The sequence below is a fragment of the Miniopterus schreibersii genome, assembly GCF_964146895.1.
Source record: "Miniopterus schreibersii genome assembly, chromosome: 10".
NCBI classification, from domain to species: domain Eukaryota; kingdom Metazoa; phylum Chordata; class Mammalia; order Chiroptera; family Miniopteridae; genus Miniopterus; species Miniopterus schreibersii.
In genome coordinates, this window is record NC_138110.1 from 59149381 (window position 1) to 59162972 (window position 13592).

The 13592-nt window shown below is 40.8% G+C and overlaps 1 protein-coding gene across 1 annotated transcript in view; it reads right to left on the reverse strand.

The window, feature by feature from the left end:
- Positions 1 to 13592, reverse strand: part of PHF20 (PHD finger protein 20) — a 107812-nt gene that overhangs the window by 26318 nt on the left and 67902 nt on the right. Inside the window, exon 10 of the mRNA XM_081149518.1 lies at positions 3742 to 4020. Coding sequence (XP_081005644.1) covers positions 3742 to 4020 — 279 coding nt within the window. The remainder of the gene's footprint in view (positions 1 to 3741; positions 4021 to 13592) is intronic.

A 13592-nucleotide genomic window follows, 5' to 3' on the forward strand; every position in this document is an offset into this window, starting at 1 on the left:
TTTCTTAAATTCTTACCTGAGGATATGTTTTTATTAATTTTGGAGGAGAGGGAAAGAGAAACATCAATGTGAGAGAGAAACCTCATGTACACGCTCCGACCAGGGATGGAACCCGCAAACTTTTGGTGTATGGGATGACACTTCAAGCAACTGAGCCACCCGGCAGGGCTGCTCCCTCCTCCTCCATCAGATCATCACTAAGTCATAACAGAAGGGCGTCAAACTGTGGCTTCCAGGAGGAAAGAGGAAAGAATGACGTCACCCTCACCTAAGGGAGAACTGCTTGTACACTGCAGACCACAGCCATGCAGCTGACACAAGCAGTGACCAGAGCACGTTCTGGCCTGCACGAGGGGATGGCAGCTCAAGGCAGAGTAGAAGTGGGTGCTCTTGGGGAGATTCTCACTGCCTACCAGAGGAAGTGATGCTCACGGCCTAACACCATCACTTCACCATGTCTACTTTCCCAGCTTCATCTCCCATCTTCCACTACCATGGATCTCACCCAGACACTGGCCCAAAAGGGTCCTCCAAAAAAGCCCTCCTCAAGCCCTGTATTTTTCTGCCTTAGCTCATATGACAGAGACTGCTATGCATTCTCCAATGCTCTTTTCTCCACTTCTACAGGAAAAGAGTACATTTTCCAGCTTCCCTTGACAGAGGTATAGCCAGGTACATGTTCAGGATATGAATATAAGTAATGTGTGGTACTTCTGGGTTGTGCCCTTAAAAGAGGCATGCCCTTCCTTTTCCTTTCCAGCAGCTAAAAGAAGGCAAGGTTAGGTAAGCAATTCTGGGTCATGCAGAGGAGAGCAACACCTTAACCTTAGGTCTGGTGGAACAATGAGAAGGCTGGTCCTGGATAATTTCATAGAGCCACTGTGGGAGCTTGCAGTCTACCCAGAGAAGGAAATAAACCTGTCTTGTTTAAGTCAACTTCTTTGACAGTGTAATTCTATACCCTAATTAAGGTCACACTGCTCTCTTCCTTTGAAGGAGAAAGTGCATGTCCCTGTGAGAAGCCCAGTCTAGTTCCACAGAAAAGGTGCAGACGCCAACAAAGAACTGCCTACTGCCCCAAGGCTCATTTTGCCTTTATAAGGCTAAGGTTAATCCAGAGTGAGAACATAAACCAAATGCTAGAATATTCTTTGCAAGCCAAACCTCTACTCGGGACTGAAGTCATCTATTCAGAAACAAACCCAATACCAAGGAAGCCTAAACTTGCCCCTGAAGAGAACGTATTAAATTGGATTCTGGTATTATGAGAAACCTCAGTTGGAAAAGCAAATTTAAACAGACCTTCCAAATTTACTTATGAAACTAAAGGCCTGACTCAGGGAAGAGGAAACATCTGAAGGAAAAAGTGAGAAGGGCACCTCAGGGACAGACTATCATGACAGTCTGTTGCCCTCGATGCCTCTAAACCTTTGCTCTGCTTGTTCCCGGCACAGGGATGCCTTTCCTATTCCCCTGCCTTCTGGTCTAACCCTTACCTACCCTCACCCTTCTAAGGCTAACTCAAATGTTACCTTCTCCTCTCAACATCTCACCCCTGCTCTATAGGCAAAATCTGAATCTGTGTTCCCACAGCACTTTATATGTCCCTGAGACAGACTTAGCCCTTTCACTGTATCTGTTCATGTGCTTTTCTCCTAATGAGAAAGGTCCTTGTCTCATTCATACTTAGTCCTACATCGTCACTTCAGAAATGAGGAAATCAAATCTGTGAAGAGCTCAGAGCACAAGTACACAGTAGCAGGACTGCTATTAAGATTCAGCCTCTGGACTGTCAGACCAGAACTACTTCACATGACCAGAAGGCAATTTGAGGGTACAAAAAAACCCAAACCATTTCTGCTGAGTTTTCTGGTTCTGATGGACTAGAAGTCCCAGGAATCTCCACATGAGAAATCCATTAGAACTCAAGTTTCCATTTGCAATAATCAGAGCACTCAGGATATTGAGGGTACTTTTTTACAGTAATTATCTCCAAGCAGCACAAATCCTTTAATATTCTGTTTTCCACTTTAGCATAACATCAAGTTCACACTGCCTGTGAACCAGGACAAAGGCTGCCTGGTGTCAGAGTCTCACCTTGAAACATCTCCCCAGCTGAACTCCCCTCAAATGTCTGAAATTCTACTCCTAAAGATAAGGGCTTTCTTAGAAGTCTGAGGTGAAACAGATCTGCCGAGAGAACAGGTTGGGTATTAAGTTGGTTTTATTCTTTCAAATCTTAATAAATTTAGTTATCAGATTAGTCAAGTACCAGCAAAACTGTGAGGAAATGGACAGAGGCTTTGAGGGGAGAAAAGTAGGAGGAGATGCCAGAACAGGGCGGGGTGCTTCTGGAGTGCTGGGGCCTGTGGAACCTCCTGAATACCCTGCTGTGTGTGCTCTCGTTGATAGCTGGCAGCATGAACACGTCTACTGACCCCAGTTCACAGATGACAACTAGCTCCTGCTGGCTGACGGCAGAGGCAGGACTTAACTCCTATTCAGATCAATTAGCCTATGGTAAAAAATTGGCTTCAGCTCAGCTGAACGTGGCTCAGCGGTTGAGTGTCAACCTTGGATCCAAGAGATCGAGGTTCGATTCCCAGTCAGGGCACATGCCCAGGTTTCAGGCTCCATCCCAAGTCGGGAGCGTGCAGGAGGCAGCCGATCAATGACTCTCTCTCATCATTGATGTTTCAACTCTCTCTCTCTCTCCTCCTCTCTCTGAAATCAATAAAGATATATTTTTTTAAAAATTGGCTTCAGTATACATTGTTTCCCTTAAAGTCACAGAACCTACTGGCAACATTAAGTGAAGAATTAATGTATATTAGTTTGAGATCTGAGAGCAGTAATAAAAGCAGAAATTCAATCACCCAGGTTTCTTCATTATAGCAAATGGCAATACCATCTATTGGTTTCACACACCGGGTCAGAGACCACCTTAGCCTACATAGCCCTGTGCTACTGTCCTGAAACCTGATTTTATACATTCTGTCAGGTGTCCCAGGAGTTTCACATGCCATCAAATACTCCATGTAATTTTAATGGAGAAGCTATAAGCCAAAAACATATAATAATGTTACAGTTTTAGGTAAAAAGCTGGGAAGCTTGTAGAATTTACTGGAAACTCATTAATTCTCCTGCAATTCCCCAGAAACATATAATTTTTCAATTTCTGTAAGTTTCAGAAGAAATCTCTAAGACGATTCTCTGTAATAAAACATCAGATTTTATAGTAATCCTTACTACCATCATTGTAGTTTCTATGCAAAATAACGATACAGGGAAATATTTTCAGTCGCAATTATGATAAAATCAGACTCAAATTTGGACACCAAAGGAAAATCATGAATCACCTTTTAGTTCTTTTGTTCTTTTGTCCTACACACAGGGATAGGGGGTGGGATGACTATTCTGAGCACAGGTTCTCCTGCTGGCTTTCCTTGACTGTCCCCATTCCATACTGGGAGTACCAAAGCCTTCAGAGGCTAAGTGACTTTCTCAAGGTAGTTTGAACAGCAAGAGGCTGAGATAAGAACAAGAGTTAGGTATATCAGCTTCCTCCAGGAGGGTCACAGCTCCACCATGCAACCCCTGAGGATCACTTGTCATTTTCAATTTTGGGGGATTCAACTGGACCAAGTCAACACCTGCTTTCTGTGTCAGAAATGTAAGTACTGAGACCTGAGCAGCAGAGCGCTCCATGATACAGACACAACACAGAATGAAAATACTTACTTGGGGAACTGGCAGAGACTCGCTTCCTGGTCAGGCTCTCCTGGCTGGCCTTGTCTGAAGCTGAAGAGCCCCTTGTTTGGACATGCCTCTTTCCTGGGCTCTCCTCTGGCTCTGGAGATTTCTCCATTCCATGGAAATACTTCATGTGATAGTGCAACAGTTTGGCTTTGCGGAAACATTTTAAACAATCCACAACCTTGCACCTAAATTTGTGATCTAGGTCGACAGTTGGTGCTTTAGATGTCACGAAATCACCTGTTTTCTTAAAAGTATTTGTTACTGGAAAAAAAAAAAAAGATCCCTTGTGCTTATCCTTGTTGTTACAATACACATGTTAGCACGTGGCAATAGAAAGTGAAAAAATAGCATGCATATGTAGCTGGACACATCAATCAGACCACCATTACCTCCCACAGATTACTGTTTGGAGAGGAGTACAACTTTAGGGCAAATAACAGAGGCTCAACTGTGATTCACCTTTTGAAAGAAGAGATCAACATGTTGTTGTTTTCTGAAGCTGCCCTAAAAGTTCTCAGGGTTTCAGACTTTGGGGAAAGAACAAGGGAAAATCCTAAAAACAAAAATAGGATCCCAACCCAGCACTTGTTACTCATTAATTGGAACAGATTCAGACTCACTACCATTCCAGGAGCAATCTGTGTGGACAGAACTAGAGATTATTCTGGTGGAATCTCTTTATAAACCTAAAGGATCTTACAACAGTTTTTGCACAAGGAGAACATAACTGTTACAAAGGGTTTAGTATTGAGCGTTTTTGAGATTTCACCAGCATGTACTTCGTTTCATCAAAAGGTCTCAGAAACTATAAAAAACAACCAACAACTGAATGGAGCTGGAAGGCATGAGGAGAACTTGAAGAGCTCAATGATCAAATTCAAGAGACAAAGTTTGAACCCCCGCCAAAACCAAACTGAAGGCAACAGTCTGTCATTCATGAGTTACAAAAAGTAGAGTTGCCACAAGGCCTTAATGTGTGTTAGAAATCAGTTTACTGAAGACTCCCTTCACAGTGCCCTCACTCGAATGAGAGCAATCACCTTAAACTCAAGCCACTCCTCTACAGAACACGTCACTCAAGAATATGTTTTCTTGCCCTAGGCAGTTTTTCTCAGTGGTTAGAGCGTCGGCCCAAGGACTGAAGGGTCTCAGGTTCGATTCTAACCAAGGGCATGTACCTTGGTTGTAGGCTCGATTCCCAGCCCTGGTCGGGGCACGTGCAGGAGGCAACCAATCAATATGTCTCTCTCACATTGATGTTTCTCTCTCTCTCTCTCTACCTCTTCCACTCTCTCTGAAGAGCAATGGAAAAAATATCCTCGGGTGAGGATTAAAAACATAAAATAATAGAAGAGAAAATCCTTATCAACTGCAACGGGTTACTTGAACATTAGTTGTCATCATGATTGTCACCAACCTCACAGTGACTTGCTTAAAACAATCAAAATCATGCATAGTCCCAGCCAGGGGTCCATGTATCAGTGATATGGCCTGCAAAATTTTAACATCTAATTGATCAAAAACTGATGTATTGCCCGGCCAGTGTGGCTAAGCGGTTGAGCATCGACCTATGATCCAGGAGATCGCAGTTCAATTCCCGGTCAGGGCACATGCCAGGGCTGCAGGCTTGATCCCCAGTGGAGGGGGTGCAGGAGGCAGCCGATCAATGACTCTCTCATAGTTGATGCTTCTATCTGTCTCTTTCCCTCTCCCTTCCTTTCTCTGAAACCAATAAAGACATATTTTTTTAAAAAAAACAACAAAAAACTGATGTATTAATAAAAGCACAATAAGAACAATAAAATGATGCAACCAACAAAAGTGTTTCACATTTAAAAAGAATTTAAAAACAGAATATGCACAGCATAACTATGCTCAAAAAACCCACAAAAGAAATATTTTGAGCAAAATATAAAATCATGTATAAGAATAATCTATAAAATAGTATATATTATTTTTTAGAATTGTAAGAATATAAACGATGGCAACCTTTTGATTATGGGTTTTCAAGTAAACAAAATCTGTTTTCTCTACTTCTACACTTTTTCTAATATGTTTATAATAACCATATTATTTTCACAGTAGGAAAAAAAACAAAATTATTTTACATTTTCACATTATGCTCCTCCCCAGAAAGGTATTCCTGTGACAAAACAAACATGGTATTGGAAGACAGTCAAAAAACTAGGAGCCACTGGTTTCCAAAAGGGCCTGGGGGTCACTGTCTACATAAATCCAAAGTCTCACTCACAGGTGTATATTTCCCAAGGGGAGGACAGTTCATTTGGAACATGTGTCACTGGTGGCATCAGTTAAGTGACATCCTCCACTCTTGGGATACTATGGTCCTTGTTCACATGGGAGCAGTTACTAGGACAGAGCAGGCAAAAAATATGTATATTACATCCTCATGGAAGCCTGGGTCAAAAGCTAGGGGTAATCAAATTATCCTTGGTATAGAGACCTGCTTTAGAAAGCAGTATGGAAATCAACTACTTGCAAATAGTTACTGGTATTATCATTTAAATGCTCTGTGCTCTTCCGCAAGTTTAACATACTTTTGTTTGGAGGAATCAAGGCTAAGCATAGTGCTCTTCTCTGGCACCCAGGCTCAAAATCCAAAGTCACCATTTGCTCTTTCCTCTCCCAAATTATTACTATACAGAGAAAAAGAGAACACAGATTTGAATTTCCTTTTAAGAACACTAACTTTGAGGAATGTTTTCTTTACTTTCTTTTTTTGTGGTGGTGGGGGATAGACTATAAAATGTCTCCTGCTTTCTGGTGTTCAAACCCATGTATAAATCCCCTCACCTAAGTATGGGAAGGACTGGTAACTTGCCTCTAATAGAATATGCAACACTGACAGTATGTCACTTTCATGATTGTTATGTATGTAAGATTGTAACATCCGTCTTACTAGTAGGTCCACTTCCTTGCTGACTGGATGAAACAAGCTGCTATGTTGTGAGCTATTTTATGGAGAGGTCCATGTGGGTAGGAACTGAAAGTGCCAGCAAAAAATTGTGGCCCTCAGTCTGACATCCTGCAAGGAACTGAATGCTGGCAACAGCCATGTGAGCCTAGAAGCGAATCCTTCCCCAGGAGAATTTTCAGATGAGAACACAGCCCTAGCCAACCCCTTGATTGCATCCTTGCAGAGGACCTAGTTAGCTGTGCCTGATCTTCTCACCACAGAAACTGTGAAAAAATAAATGTGTATTTTAAGCCATTATGTTTGTTCTAATATTATTACATAGCAACAGATAATGTAGAGTAGGATAGGAAGCCTTCTCATTTTCTATATACTTGGGTAATGCTTTATACTTTCCCTTTTACAATAAGCATACACTACTTTTATACTTAAAAAGGTTTTTAACTATGTTTCTTGAAACTTGGCTTAGAAATAAATGTCCCATTTACAACCGCTCCCCTTTTCTTGCATATTCATTGCTAGTAGTGCAAAACCTCAGATGGCAATATTCAGTCTGATTGGCAATACTCAGTCTGGCATTCTAATCCCATGTCAATCTAAGTACGGTTTTGCTTTCTAAACTCATCTCCCATTAATCCACAATGAGACCTCAGCATCTGCCCTAGCCCATTGCTGGACCCAGCAACTGCTTCACGCTCCCACAGCTCATACTTCCGCTCGTGCTGTGACCTCTCCCTGCAATTCTTTCCTGGCTCAGCCAAGTCTTAGCTTCCATCCAGATCCAGCTCACTCGCCATGCAGGAAGGTGTCCAGAGGGCCCTGGCTCTCAGGGACCACATGCCATCTACTCCTGTCACAAATGGCTATCTTCTGTACCCTATCTTTAGCACTTTGGATTTGCTCTTGGATCCTGTTATTTGTCACTTTTCCAGCCACAGGATAAGAGCCACTTCTCACTGTCTTGTGTTCCCTCAGCACCAACCCCTAATACAGTTGGTATTCTTCTAGTCAGCAATGATACCAGGTGAACCCAGTAGTTAAAATGCTTTTTTGACATGTACTTCAAATACTATAATGAATAAAACATTTTTCAGGTCTGTGAAGGAATAGCTTTCTCAGCTTTAAAGTAACAAAAGCAGCCCGGCCAGGTGTGGCTCAGCGGTTGAGCATCGACCCAGGATCCAGGCGATGGGGGTTCGATTCCCGGTCAGGGCACATGCCCGGGTGGCAGGCTCGATCCCCAGTCAGGGGTGTGCAGGAGGCAGCCAATCCATGACTCTCTCGTCATTGATGTTTCTATCTCTCTATCCCTCTCCTTTCCTCTCTATGAAATCAATAAAGATATATTTAAAATAAAAAATAAATAAAATGGTGAAGCCTCACTATAAAAAAAAATTTTTTTAAATAAATAAATAAAGTAACAAAAGCAATAAAAGAAAAACATGAACAGATTTAAACATTTACAGCAAGTCCAGTCAAAGGCTTGGAATAAAAAAATAAACAATCCAAAATTGGGTAAGTACAAGATGAGCTTAAAACATCTTGTTATGCCAGAAAGTAAAGAAATGCTTCAAAGAAAAGAAGATATAGGAACAAGTCCCACTGGCCAAACAAATCTGGGACAACATGGGTATTAAAATAAATAATGATAGAAACAGATTATAACCCATAGAACAAAGTAAGAATCTATCAGTTCATTTGGATATAAATAAATACAATAAAAAAGAAGGAAAAGTTCTTCCTTACAATAGAATAAAACTAATAAATGTAGAAGGAATGATGAGAGTTGGAAATCACCATTTGGTAGCCATCATGGTGAAAATTGTTTCAGGCAAGAAATATCAATAAATGCTAAAATAGTAGGCAAACATTTAATAAAGAAGATATTTACATAGTCTCAAAGTATCCTCTCACAAGAAACTTTTTTATTATAAAAGGGAAAATAATAGCTTTACAGTAGAGAAACTTAGTAGCTACTACCTTAACCAAGTGATCAAAGTTAACATCACCAATAAATGGGACAAACAGATACCGTGTGCCTCCTGATACAACACACTTGAAAAGGACATATTACTTACATGGTATTTCTGCTAAAAGTAAATAACCTAAACGTAGTCTTGAGGACACATCAGAAAATCCCAAATTGAGGAACATCATATTCTTCAGAAATGTCAAGGTAATGAAAGATAAAGACTGAAGAACTGTTTCAGATGAAAAGCATTAAATTCAATGTGTTATCCAGGATTAGATCCTGACCAGGAAAAAAACAAAACTGTTTTCCTCACTTTTGCTATAAAGGACATTATTACAATAATTGATAAAGTTTGAATAAGGTCCTGATAATTATATTGTAGCAACGTTAGAGAACATTCTTGTTTTCAGGAAATAGGTACTGAGGTATGCAGGGGTAAAGCTCAGCAACTTGTTTGCAAACAATGCAGAAAAAATACTTTAAAAAACAGAATAATAAAGCAAACATGGTAAACTGCTAACAAGTGGGGAATCTGGCTGAAGATGTACACACATCTCGTTTTACTGAGCTTCGCTTTATTGCACTTCACAGATGCTGCATTTTTTACAAATTGAAGGCAAGATCTTCACAAGAAAAAAGATTACGACTCCCTTTATTGCTATACTTGCTTTATTATAGTAGCCTGTAACCAAACTTCAATATCTCCGAGGTATGCCTGTACAGGAATTCTTTGTACTATACATGCAACTTTGTTATAAGCCTGAAATTATTTCAAAATTAAAACTTCTTTATATGTGGAAATTATATATATATGTATATATGGGTAAAAATACATATTCAGGAAAAGTACTTTGAGGCCACAGAATATATAAATAGGAAGAAAGCAACCTTGCCAAGCCTATCCCCTGGATTGCAAATCTCCGCCCTAAACCCTCACAAAAATCACTGAGCATTTATTCCACAAGATGGCAGAGCTGCCCCAAATGCCAGAGCTGCTCATAGAGCAGCTAATCCTCTTTTCTGCTCTGTACCAGACTTGTGACTCCATCCCAGGTTAGAAAGTCCAAGGCTGGCACCAGCACAGGACAGCAATCACTAAACAATGACTAACATAGCAGCATCCTGGCCTCAAGGGGCCTTGCTACATGTTTCTGATGATGATACCGCCCTCCTGCCTGCTTACTTACATAACACATTCCTGGTGAATGAGTTTTCAACAACCCCCCTCTCTCCCAGCAATCTTTCTGGATCGTCCTGTACTCATCACTAAGCCCTGTTCCAAAAGGAACACCAGGAACACCATTCACTTTCCAGATCAAATTAAAGAATTCCCCCCTTAATTAAAAAGTTCCGAAGGCACCACCATGTCTGGAGCTGACATCACTTGTACCACACACACACTGCTCTCTCTTCAAGCCTGGCTACCCTACTAATAAGCTTCTTACTCAGAATGGACACACTGCTTCAACAAGTGCCTATAGAGCAGTGGGAGTTTTGCATCATATACTGTACAACTTCCCTAAGGCAGGACTTGACTTACACAGCACCCAGCATCTCATCAGATGGCATTAGGTACTCATTTGGAAGATGGGGGTCACAGACCATGCATCACCACACCGGCCACCTAGGAAGTCTACAACTCTGGTTAAGTCACTCCTTGGCAAGTATTAGGTTCTTTGCCTATAAAACAGGGAGAATTAATAGTGAAAAATTAGAAATAACTTAAATGTCTTTCAGCAGGGGATAAATTGTGGAGCCCTGGCCGGTGTGCTCAGTGGTTAGAGCATCAGCCTTAGCACAAAAGGATCACAGGTTTGATTCCAGTCAAGGGCATGCACCTGGACTTTGGGTTCGCTCCCCACCCCAACAGGGCGAGTGCGGGAGGCAACCAGTAGATGTATCTCTGTCACACAGATGTTTCTCTCTCTCTCCCTCCCTCCCTCCTTTCCACTCTCTCTAAAATCAATGGAAAAAATATCCTCGGGTGAGGATTAACAAAAAAATTAAAATTTCAAAATGACAACAGCCACACAATAGTCATTGGTATGAATGAATCAAAATTATACCTGGTGTGTGTGTTTTTGTCAGATCAGCAAAAAAATGTATTTTTTGGTGTGCCACAGAATTTTAGTAATTAGTTTATGTGTGCCACGTGATGAGAAGGGTTGAAAAAATTGCTGATCGAGACCACACGGCGAAGTGTCCCATTTCTAACAAGTACTTAGTTTAAAATTTTTTTCTTTTTTTTGGCTGACTAAGCCTATACTTCTGCTAGGTCTTCTCTTGTTTATTCTTTGTTTCATATAGAATATTCACAAATGAGACAGCTTAGAATAGAGTCTAGCACTTGGCAGGCACTTGCTAAATATTTGTTGACTAAAATGAATGAATGGGCTGCAGCTCATTTTCAAATAGTCCTGGTTACCTGTGAATGCCCAACAGGCTGGGGCCCAGATTTAGAGAATAATCTGAGATCTCTGAACTTCTCAGGGCACCTACTCTAATTTCTGTTTTACAGCATAAACAAATGCCTACCCAAGTAGAACAATTTCAACTACATTCTCCTCTGGCTTTTAAGTCACCAAGGCAAATAGCTTAGGAACTATTTCAAGAGTACACTAATAGGTTCCATGCTGCATTTATTCCTCCCAGCACAAGCTCACGGTAATCTGACCTCTACCATTACTATAAACTCTTGGAAAACAGGCAGTGCTTCAGTTAGTTGCTGTGGTTTCAATATGACTCCCTAGAAAATCCTCTTTGCAACCTAGAAAAGCAGAAGACATAAAATCTTACCATCTTCCTTTCCCAAAACTCACCTATCCACCCTCACTTTACCTTATTTCTATTCTCGACACAAACCAGAAACACAGCTAAATTAACCAACACAAGACAGATATCGTGTGTGTGTGTGTGTGTGTGTGTGTGTGTGTGTGTGTGTGTGTCTTTTGGAAAGAGGTAGCCCAACACTCCATAAAATACACAAGCTTCAAAACAGGCACTGGATTTAGCCTCTAATCTAATCTCCTCACTCTTCTCATCTACACAGCATACTTTCTAGTGGTGTAGGAATAATCCATTGCCAATTTCAAGTGATGTCTAACATAACACCACCTTTAAGAAAACATAATTAAGAGCTTAGCCTGCTGAGTTATAAAGAGACATAGCTGTCATCTACAGCTCTCCCTGCCAAAACAGACAACTAAATTCTAAGATTAAATTTCCACCTCATTTATACATCAACTCGAATAATTTCCCTCACATGACAGAAAAGCAGGCTGGGAGGAGAGGATCCCTGCCAATGAGAGGAGGCTCAACAACAAAAGGGAGATCACTTGCACCCACAAGACTAAGGTACAACACTCTGACCCAGTGGGACAACAGGCCGACCTAATGGAACCATGGATGATTCAGAAGTAAATACCTGAGTACTTGCAGTTCACTATTTTCAAAGAGCTGTTCTGCTACAGCACTGACATTAACTAGATGGTATCTGGTTAAGATAAAAATAAAAATCTACCCCTCTCCTCAAAACTGAAATTATCTAAATAAAAACATGTAATTCTGCAGACATATAGAAATTATGGTAAAAAAGTCTTATAAATGGTCACATTAAAAACTAAACTACTTAACTGTTAACCTCTTAATAATATATTTTCTATCTCTAATTTGTATGGAATTCCAAATATTTGTCCGAAGAAAGGCAAAGAATTTCAAATCTTCTTTCATTGTTAAATATATAAATTAGATTTATATTTAAATGTAACACAAATGAGGATATAAATGTATAGATTTCATGACAGCTAATATTAAAAGATGTTACAAGTACAGTGTCAAAATATAGAATCACAAAATATTTGACTGACTACCTTCTCTCGATCTGAAATAGCCTAACAGGAGATATGCTACACTTATGCTCATATTGTTCCTTCTGCTGCTAGCCTCATCTGTTACTCATGGGACAGTGCTAATCATACATCAAAATTCAGCTTAGCCCGGCCGGGCGTGGCTCAGCAGTTGAGCGTCGACCTAGGATCCAGGCGATTGGGGTTCGATTCCCTGTCAGGGCACATGCCCGGGTTGCGGGCTCGATCAATGACTCTCTCATCATTGATGTTTCTGTCTCTCTCTCTCCCCCTTCTTTCCTCTCTCTGAAACCAATAAAAAAGATTTAAAAAGAAAAAATTCAGCTTAAATGCCATGTCTCCCAAGTTAAGATGATCTTTAGGCAGGCACTAAATGTGACTGATTTGGGCGTGGTACTTAGCAAGTTCTGAGGATGCTCTGAGGGAAGGAAAAAAAAAAAAGATGTGTAACCAGAGCTTTGACATCCCCATCTGTAGCATCTCTTCTCACATTTGATGCCCTAGCTGCAGGAAGACAGTTTCCTTTAACCTTTACTATTTCCGAGTCACTGAGCGCATTCTTCCCCAGAAAACAATGAGCAACACACAACAATCTCCACAGGCATCCTCATTTTTCCTCTGGGTTTATATGCCCTCAAAAAGTTCTCTACACACTGGGAAGGAAGAAAATTACAGACCACCCATGTATACCAAAGAAACATTTCCCAGGCCCAGAATCATGTAACAATAGAACCTCATGAGATTTGATTCCACAGATTTGTTTCTGGCTAAACTCTCCAATAAGGCCATGTCTTCTCCCAGTTAAGTCAGCCTCAGTCCAGGCTACAGCTGAGTCCAGGAGGGCTACCCTATAAGCCCTTAAGCCTTCACGGGTATTTAAGAAATGCCAGGAATTTATCTACACTAATTACCTGGCTCCCTTACTCTACCCCTATCATTTTGTGATAAGTCAAACTTTACAAAATAATCAACATTTTAAAGATGAATGTTGATCAAGAACTTTGGGGGATGAGCTATGGGTAGGAGACATATTTCGATCTCAAAATGTATAAAGACTGGC